This window comes from Pinus tabuliformis, chromosome 4_2 (assembly GCF_031772625.1).
Source record: "Pinus tabuliformis cultivar Carrire ecotype Pingquan chromosome 4_2, CPIR1, whole genome shotgun sequence".
Classification (NCBI taxonomy): Eukaryota; Viridiplantae; Streptophyta; class Pinopsida; order Pinales; family Pinaceae; genus Pinus; species Pinus tabuliformis.
The window spans coordinates 608,721,156-608,731,917 of record NC_142304.1 but is presented as its reverse complement, the minus strand read 5'-3'; the positions used below and the strand labels follow the sequence as shown (position 1 = coordinate 608,731,917).

Genomic DNA, 10,762 nt, shown 5'->3' with positions numbered 1-10,762 from the left:
GAACATAAAGAGAATGAGGCCAATGTCACAACTCCTGGTGAGGGTTGAATTTGAAAATGAAAGATTGTTATTGTAATAAATAGGGAATGTTCGTTTTCGACCTCTTCGAATATATCGATGATATATAATATTCACAAAATTAGTATTTAATAAAATAGTTAATCCATAGCTTAAAGCATCAGACCAGAACTATCAGTGGATAGCTGGAATTCAAATAACTGAAAATCGGGATTAATAAGAAGAGATAACAAACTTTTAACAAACCTAAATTGACATGTTAGGCATACAATTTTCTTGACAGATATCATATTTAATTTAATTTCTTCCGGGGAAATCCAGGAAAACGAATTTCGGATGAAGTATACCATAGTTTAGATACCAAATTTGTAAGAATGTCAAAAACTATGTTGCACAATTTGCACAAAATATATGAAAGAAATTTTTAATGGTACAAATGTTGTTTGTATCCTATAGCTATTTCTGGTCCGCACCAAATTGAAGCACCGACTATACAGAAATAAGGAAATCTTGCATTCATTCAAACTTCAAAACCGTCGGCAATTTTTTTTTTCAGAAAGAAAAAGCTTCATGATTTATATTAAGAACATATAAAAGTCCAGATACAAGCGAAGGCATAAGGCCTTTGATGAAACCGTCGGCAATTTACAGTCTTCAAGCAGCAGAAAAAATTTCCCCATCAAATAACATGACCTGACTGACAAAATCTATGTTCAGATGATCCTCAAGGTGGGTCGCATCCCAGGCATGCTCGTAAAATTCGAACAGTTGATAGTTTTCGAATTCGTCCACAAAGTGCCAGTTTTCAAAAAGCGATTTAAGATTTGGATTTCCCGTCAAACGGTCTTGTGTTTCCTCCGAAGATGGGCAGAATTCTTCTGTTATGTCCCAAACGGGGCTCGAAGGAATGCCGAGATCGTCGTCTGAAGCCTCCAGGAGATAACATAAATCAACGCCCGAGCCCGTCTCTCGGGTTAGGTCTTCATGGATGCCAGAAATATCAGTGGCCATAGAATCATACCCTGTGTTAGGAGAAGGATAAGAAATGGAACATGTCGTGGCAATCTCTTCCTCCAGGCTTCTCATGACTCTGTTTACATTCTCCTCACTGGGAGAGAATTCAACTTCTTCGCCGTCTTCTGCTAAAGTTTGATCTAATTGTAGTAGATGAAGAAACTGATCTGTTTCTTCACTGCGAAAGCGTTTCCGCTCCTGGACGTCTATGGACTCCGGCAGACCCTCGAGCTCACGATTGCGTTTCCTGAGCAGCGCCTCAGTCATGATCGAGAAACGGCCCGGAGATTCGAACACGGAACACAACGGTGATGCAAGGACGAGAGGATGGTGATTGTTTGTCTTGCAGCGAAGAGCTGGCTTTTCTTCATACTTTAGTAGCGGATAGCAGGATTGGCTATATATAATGTTTCGATTTTTGTTTTTGATGGTACATGCATGGCAAGGGATATGGGATATGTTTATGTTTATATTTATGTTGGTTGATTATTTTTATATAGTTTGAAGTTTTAATGGTTAATAATTAAGAGTGTGTTTTTCGTCTTGTAGCAAAGAGCTGGTCTTTCCTGATACTTTAGTAGCGGAGAGCAGGTTTAGCTATATATAGCGTTTCGACTTTTTATGGTACATGCGAGGCCAGGGGTATATTTATATTTATATTTATGTTTGTTTATTACATTTATATAGAGTGAGGGTATACGGGTTTTTTCTAATAGCAAAACGTTATTTTTAACAGGTTACAAGTTAGAGACTAGAGGGGTTATGGGGTTAGAATATGTATAATTTTGTAGACTTCAACCCTGAAATCCATGTGTACAATAGGTCCTTGTCCCATAAATAAGGGTACTCGACACCAATTTAGTTTCTCATTCAGTGTGACTTTCAAATTGAATATCATATCATATATATTATTATATTATTAGTTCAAATTCTGTGAATAGTATGCGAGTTTGGAGACGGCTGGCATGACTCGTTCCGTCGACCATATCCACCTAGTTAAAATATTTCTAGAATGTCTGCTTCACGGCAAAGCTGTCCATTTTTTAATGTTGGAATGACTTTGAGAAGGCAGATTTCAGTAAACCACTGAAATAGGAGATTTTGCCCAGATTCGTTCAATTGGTGATCAACATCCAGGGGTGTATGTGGTTGTGGCCGGCTTGTCGTGCATCACCTAATAATCTCGCTCTTTTGACTGGTTCAACAATGTAACTTCTAGAAGTACTGGGGATTCGGGAACGGTGGTCCGCAGAAGTTGTTGCACGAACGTGATAACATGTGGCTCGACGGAAACGAAGTATAATTTAATCCATCGTGATTCGTTTGTAACGTATCTTTTTGTTGCTTCGAAGTTGGCGCTGATTGCTATGCAACGTCATTGTTATTGACAAATTATATATAAATTACCTTTATTATAATAAAGGGAAAAGCTGGTTGATTAACTTTTCACAGACACGAGGGTGTGTTTCGAAGTATATCGCAAAAAGAAAATATTGCTCACTAACTTTCCAAGTGGGTCACTTTCGTCTCTGGCTGATTGATTTGATGACGCTTATTTCAATCAAGCTGTCCCTATTTTATCTTTTAAATCGTTAATTAAAGCTTCTTTAAATAGAAAAATGCGGAAACGATCAGAAAGAATACATTATTGATTGAAAAAACCCTAAAGAGTTGCCTGAAATTCAATATAGTGTCCACTGTAATATTTTAAGATAATTTTAATATCCAAACGATTGTTAAGCAAAGACTCACCCTGAATTGCTTTAAATTAAATAAAGAATCCACAGTAATATCTTAAGAAAGTGTTAATGTGATAAGCTAATTTTGAGGAGTTGAAATTGGAAAACATTCCCCCACAGCCTCAGATCAATCTCACACTGAAATATCGCATGCATAAGTTTGTAAACGAGAGGGTCCCATTTCCTTCGAAAAGAGTGAAGTATAGACGTTAGGGAGTGTGACATCGAACCAATCAGATTTAATCTGTACGAATACATAGGCACTGTCCACGCCAAAAGAAAAAGACAATTTAATAGAGGCTTTCATTAATAGAGATCATTGATATCAATGACACCAAGCAAAACATATTGGTGAAATCATTTTCGTGTTAAAGACTTTTGAACTCCATCTACACCTTTCAACTTTTTGATTTGTGTGGGTTTCTGACAGGGCAGTTTATATGTTTCCATCTAGAAATATCCGGTAAATGACACGAACCATAGTTGTCGCCCTTAATTTTGAAGTTCAACTACGAAAATGTGTAGTCCATATTTGTTCTACTTTTTTCCACGGATTTGCTTCTCCATGCCTGGTTTTCAAATGCCGAAACCCACGCTCTCTATTCTGAATGATTCTATATCTTGTGTGCCAAATCGTCTACATTATAATATTTACCTTGAAATAAAATAAATTTAAATGTCAAATACGGCACCCCACGCTCTCCATACTGAATGCCCCTGTATCTTGTGTGCCAAATCGTCAATATTCTATCATTAAACCTGAAATAAAATAAATTCAATGTTTAAGCATTCAATCACATTGAGGGACAAAGTCTCATTAGGTCGGCAGTACTAAAAAGAAAAATAAAGGAAACACGCACACTCTACCATTCACTTTGGATAGAAGAGTGCAATGAACAAGGCGTTCCATAGCACCAAAAACGAAAAAGTATGAACATGTTGATGTATCGTAAAGAAAAAGATGGCTTCCGTAAGGGCTGAATAACATACCACAATATGAACAACTTTTTTTTAATCTTTTTATTACTTCTTTATGCTATTTTATTTTGCTGTTTATTCTTTTTATTGTGACGATTTGATTAAACTTTGTATCCAAACAAATTTAGATATAGGGGGTGATGTTTCTACTTTATGTTTCTTATGTATTGAGATTGAAATTTATTCAAAGTCTTTTTTAATCTCTCGTAATGAATCAGATCTTCCAAAATAGGCATAAAAATCTGGCATCATTGCTTCAAAATTAGGCCTAGAAATCTGGCATCATTAGTTACAGTAGACTTCGAACAATAGAGAGCATGGTTTTATTGCAACTTCAAAGTTGAGATTGGTGACTCGAAGCATACTAATAGTTTTTCCATGAATATAAATAAATTACATTTTTTTGCTAGATTGAATTTGAATAATAAAACTTATTCCACATAAGTTAATGTTAATTATTTTTAAAAATTTATTAACTTTTGTAAAGGTACATTAATCTTGCCCATCATCGGAATCTCTTTGAAATACATTTTTTAGTCTACGTAATCTCAAGAGACATAGTTTTAATTTCAATGAAAATTGAAAGGCACTAAGAAATTGATTGAGACACCTATGTTAGGTTTACATTCAACAATTTTTCCTCATTCACTTTCGAGTACGGGATATAGTTATTGCTTGTGGTTGCACTTTTATTCAAGAAAATACTATTCAAGAAAATACATAAACTTAGGGATACAAAGATTTACATTGCAAACACATCCCTTGCAACTACTTTATTCTCATTGAGGTCCTAACACTATTGAACATTTAGACATATATCAAGTAGTACAAGGTTTTAATCATCTTCCTTCTTCAAGCTACATTTGTGCAAACACAAAATTAAACACACGGTGATAAAAAAAACATAACTCGATGATATTGTAGTATGTAAAATAGGAAATTACATAGGTTTTGTATCTTATTACACATGCTTGACACTACTCAGGACCTTAGGATTTTTTCTCTTCTTCTCTCTGGTCTTATCCTCCTCTCTTAAACAAAATATCCAAATAGAAATGGAGGTTGTAACTAACAACCTAATTTTATTCCTACATCTGTCCTTATTCTAGAAGCTAATACCACCTCCACTACATTTGTCTCATAAGGAAACTTCAACAAAACATTCCAAATAATCTAGATTCTCCTAAGAAAATGTAACAAAACAGATAAAAAAAAAAGTGAACCATTCCCTTTGGTAAATAAAAAAAAAAATTGCTAAGAAGATCTTGCATCGGAATTCGATGGAAGAAAATATTTATCCATCACATCTCCAACATCCATGCTAAACATGGAAATTTGTACTACTTTCATCCAACTAACATCTTTTATTAGCTAACTTTTCCATTTGACCAAGTAATCAAAATATTATTTTCCTCTTGTCCTTCTCGTCAACCTCTTTTCTAGCGTTGCTTCAATCTCCTTCTGAATTATTCTTGGAAATCGGTCCTCCCATTGGTAGCTCTAGACTTCATCATCTATAGGTTCATTATTTTTCTTCCTAAATGGATATATATCTACTATGTCGAAAATTTCTGAAATCCCAATATCTTATGGAATCTCTAGTTCATAAGCATTGGAGGAAATTTCGTTCAAACAAAACCACACACAATCATTAACCCTTATGCTAACCATTAGAAATAATATCATGTTTGCAAAAATTTGAATTCAAAGATTTCAAATTTGGAAGTAATTTGCAGTTCATCAGTACGTTCAACCCTCTCTAGCTCATATAACCCAGTCATTGATGCCATCAATGAGTGGATTTATCTGCTTACTTATCTTTCACCATTACATCATTGATATCAATAATTACATCTAGCTTGTAAAGGTTTCATGTCTTAGTCACCTTCATGACCACTATAGCACCATTAGAAACTTTCAATGTTCCACCCTTGTCCTGTAAACTTCCGACCTCCAAAATCCAAAGCTCCAAGTAAACTAATTTCTTATTTAATTAAGACGCATCTCTAACATATGTTAATGCTCCTATAATACAATCAAACATATTATTTTTGATACTTCCCGTCCCAACAGTCTTACAAGATTTGTTATTTCCTGTAAGAACAATTCCCCCATTGATTTATACATATGAACAAGACCAATTTGTATATGAAAACACATCATGAGAAGTGCTAGAATCTATTAACCAATATTCACAGTGTCGAGGAATATCACTAATAGACAAAAAATCATCAATCATACATGAACCTAATTCAACTAGACTTTTCCTTGTTTTGGATTCATCCCTTAATTCCTACCTATTCCTACAATCCTTCTCAAGATGTCCTATCTTGTTATGATACCAACATATTAGGTTACTCTTTTTCCCTTTGGAGCTTGATCTGTATGTACCTGTTGTTTTTTATCCTCTTCCTTAGCCACCATTGCTTCTAACGTGAAGGTTTATGTGATATACTCGACCCCTTCCTTCCAGTCGAAGGAATGAGATATAAATTATTATTATTATTTATTTATTTTAAAACTTGTGGATATCTCATATTTACCACGTTAACACCGAATAAGCTTATAGGCGCTTAGCCTTCATTAGCTCTATGCGGGTTGAATTCCCTTTGTTAATGGCTCGACACCACTGGCCTCGTTTCCACATGAAATGACCAAAGTTTTGGCGGTAAGGCTGAGCTCCCAATCCCCTTTTTATTCCACCATGGCCCCGGTCCATTTTTATGGAAATGACTAAAGGTCAAGGCTTAACCTCTAACCCTCTTATCTTGAACATGATCAACGGTTCGGTGCAGTTCTCATGACATCTAAACAGTGTTTGAAACCTTATCGCTCACCATACTTTAACAAGTGGGATTCCTCGAGAAGGTATTTTGATCAAGTTGCTCACCTCTAAACAAAATACCCAAATCTATTCTGATGGGGGCTCATCACTTATCATATTATAGAGAGTGAGGGGCCCCGAAAGGCAGTATGATAAGTTTCCCGTCCCTTAATCGACAACTCAGATCCATTATGGGGCACCAACCAACTTGGGACATGCATAATGTTGAATCCACCAATCAACTACTCATCGGCTCCACGTCATCTAGCTTGGTCCCTATCTCGGCAGTCCCCAAACTATGCGCTTGGTTACCTGTCAACTCATTTCACTGGGTTTACATGGACAATGGGCCCCTCTATGGGTCCTCCCTCTTCCAATGAGAGCTTTGTTGGGCTCGTTCAGATGACCACACAGTTGTTCCTCGTCATCGCTTTTAGTCCCTTCCAACACACTACCAAAAAAACCCTTTTACTTCTCACTGAGTTTCACTTACTGCGCTTGCATGGATGGCGAGGCCATATGGCATATTTCCGATTGGTCCACCATATCCATCTCATGCCACCTCATCCCACATACCTTACCCTAATTCCTTCCATGCGGATCCTCTCTATTATTTCTTTTTGTCAGGATCATATCATTGGGATAACATAGCAAGTGGACCAATCCTCGACCAATGGCGCAACAGCAGCGATGTGGGCCCGATCATGTATGCCATTTTACATCATCCTGCCAGGCCTTGCCTAGCATTTCTCGATTACACCATCCTTTTTTTCTTATGGGCTATACGTCTGCGATTATATGGGTTGTGGGCCAATCCACCCACTAATAGCAACATTGTCAGGCGCACGTCATCTATTGCAACATCCTGACGCCTTTTCCTTAACTCCTATTTATTCCTCTGGGAAAACTCTGTCGCTTACATTTCAACCAATCACAGGGCTTCCAAGATGGAACCTCAGCCAATTCATACTGGCTAATGTCATCTCGACAAATCACATTATCAACAGCTAACCCTTCGATGTTTTCTTCCAACCATGTCCTCATGTCATTGTCTAATTGTGTTCGAGGGAAAATATGGTGCATCAATGAGGTGTCTCCATATTGAGGGATTGAATAAGTGAAATGATAAGGCTTCCTAACCCTTCCCCTTAAGCATAGAACTCGGTCCCTTCGCATTATCACCAAGATCACTTTGATCTCGGCCATGGATCAACTAGAGGACGTCGGTCGTACTTTATGTGACGAATCTGGAGAGGATCTTTATGATCGATCCACCGATGTATTTTACCATTGGACAGGCCTTCTACAACTAAGTTTTTTGGATGCATCTCTCTCTCAAAGGCCAAGTAGACCTCTGAATCATATTCACCAAAACTTCGATGCCATGCTAGCGGTGATCCAACGCGCTTCATGGCATTACCCCTCCTGAGCTTAGGTGTTAGCTTCATTAAGCGGGTTCTAGCCCATGGGCATTCCCTACCCTTAGGTAGGGAATTCCTCACCATTAGGGGAGTTTTTATGTCTAAAATGGGCCTGCTAAGGAAATTATAAAATAATAGTGGAAATAATAAAATAAGATTAGATTACATCATCAAAGTTTAGAGGGAAAAAAGAAAGAAACTATTTTTTCAAATCATATTTTCAACTTATCTCCCTACTGGTTTACTCAAATTTCATGTGATAACACTCTTTGGATGAAGAATTTGATTCCTCACCCAAGAAGTAGCCATGTTGCATACTTTCGATGGACACTGCTACACGAAAAATGAGAAATACCTGAAAAATGTGATTGCAATCATGTTTTTTCATGTACCAAAGTCCATCGAAAGTATACAACATGGGTACTCTTTGGATGAGGAATTAAATTTTTCATCCAACGAGTACTCTCGCTCAAAATTTGGGTAAAACATTAGGCAGATAAGTTGAAAATATGAGTTGAAAAATTACTTTTATTATTTTATTATTTTTAAATCTTTTTACATTTTTACTCAAAAAATGGTGAATCATCTGACATGGTTGACACTATCATCTTGAATCCTATTGGTTCTTATAAAGTTTATTTTGGTTGTACAAGTTTCCTAGGAGTCCCATTTTAGACCTCAAAATTCCCCTAATGAGGGCAGCGTAGGCGATCATGCACCCATTACCTACCACGAGCTTGGCGTATGCTTCCGATAATTTTTCACTTCACCTACCACATTCTGAGAGTTCCAGAGTCTACGTTGACTTTGAAAGTAGCTCCCTGGTTCCACTCAAGTTTTTTTAGGGAATTTGGCTATTCTCAGGGACATGTAGCCCTCATCACTAAATTCCCTATGGTGGGAATGGAGGTTGCTGCAAATGCAAGGTTAGAGGACATTTAGGGAAAACTGCATGTCTTGACCAACCCTGGGAAACTCCCCTTAACATCTGTAAACTACATGCCTACGGGCACAACACCTTGTAAGTGAATGCATAACTTGTAAACAAAAACTGACGCTGCCCAAGAGATGGTCGTCCATGTAATCTATATATTAATACAAAGGTATTAGAACCCACTATTTTACAAGGTTCAATTTAGGCTACCTCAGCTTTGATTATGGGCTGAATCATATCTTGAAGTTCCTTTTCATTTATTACTATTTTATTATGAGCATAGTTAAAAGCAATAGATTCAGGCCATACCTTTGTGCCCTAACCTCATCGTAGACATGCACTGAGAAACAACAAGGAGAAGATTGCTCTGATACCATTGATATGGGGGGTACAAGGAATGAAATGAAATGAAAAAGAGTAAAGTAAATGGGACATATATAGAGAATTATAACATAGATTACAACATGTAGTGGAAACCCAACTTTCATTTAAAAATGAAAAAATAGAATATTGTAGAAGACAAACTAGGTAAAATGGTGGTAGCTATCTCTAAATAGAGAGATATTGTAACAACGTGCATTTGCAGAATCTATTAAAACAAACATAAATAATTCCCTTTTAACATAAATAAACAATCCTAAAGTTCCAAAAAAATTACCCTAAAAGATGAAATACCAAAATCTTTTCATACCTTGATGGAATTAGTTGGTACGTCAACTTCAGAGGTTGTAACTTTTGCATACAATCACTATTTGGTGCACTAAGTACCCATTGGAAAGGTATAGATAAGAATCACGCATTCCAAATTGGCTTAAATTAGACCAAAGAATACAGTAATCATCTACACCCCGCCACATCAAGAAAGCATTATTTATGGCCTCAAAATGGCCTTAGAAGTTTACGAACATAAAAATTGTAGAAATGTTTCCAAGATGGAGAGTTGTGCTTTGAGCTAGTGGAATAGGTGGTTGGAAACCAATATACACTTGGATCAAAAGGGTGTGCAATGCCTCGGTATATGCAGCATTTTTCATGTTTCCCTCACCACCTTTATGTAAATCTTTCATGCATAGCAAGCTTCGTAATTAATTATGTTATTGAAGAGAACATTGTTGAAAGAAGAAATATCAGTTCCGTGGCCTTGGATATATAGATTGCCATAGCCACACACTCATCCTGCATCATTTTCATGGCCAAAAATCCAGGCTCTAGACAAGCAAAGGAGTATAACAAAAGATGTGGAGTTATGGAACTTTTTTCACTATCTGACCTGCAACACAGATACAAAATTCCTTTAATAAGAAAAAAAACCACGCCTACGCTATGAGGTATGGTTCCAAGGAATGGAAAACAAAATTCATCTTTGGAAAAAACAAAACCATCCTTATGCTAAGAGGTCTCATGCCAAGGCATAGACAAGAAACTTCCTCTAGCAAGCAATAAAACCATGCCTACATAGGTCCGGTTCCAGGGAATGGACAACGAAGAAAGGCTCGATGATATTTTAAAATGATCAACATTGATAGCAACGGAGATTCCTTGCAGTGTAATTAGAAAAATAATAAATCATGTAAAAGAGGAATATAAGTAAAGAATGATAAAAAACACTCACATATTTCACACAAAGGTGTATGCATCAACACACACACATTACATTTAGCCATTATTGTATAATATAGAGTTGGTGAGATCTAACTTATTCCTAATTTAGAAGGGGTGGTTTAGATAATTTCTAAACCATCACCAACAACTCATAAACTAACATTACAGATATAGGATGTAAGCATTAACTCCAAGTGTCTGTCTTAATGCTTAGATTACATAAAGTTATTGA

At 36.5% G+C, this 10,762-nt stretch overlaps 1 protein-coding gene across 1 annotated transcript; it reads right to left on the bottom strand.

The window, feature by feature from the left end:
* Positions 1-664: 664 nt before the first annotated feature.
* Positions 665-1,392, bottom strand: LOC149170762 (uncharacterized). The gene has a single exon (XM_089427349.1). It carries the CDS (start codon positions 1,297-1,299, stop codon positions 673-675), a length of 627 nt encoding a protein of 208 aa, XP_089283475.1. The 5' UTR covers positions 1,300-1,392; the 3' UTR covers positions 665-672.
* Positions 1,393-10,762: the final 9,370 nt, after the last annotated feature.

What these genes read in the sequence shown, in the direction of transcription:
- LOC149170762 (XM_089427349.1), bottom strand. Translation starts at nt 1,299, where the DNA reads ATGACTGAGGCGCTGCTCAGGAAACGCAATCGTGAGCTCGAGGGTCTG.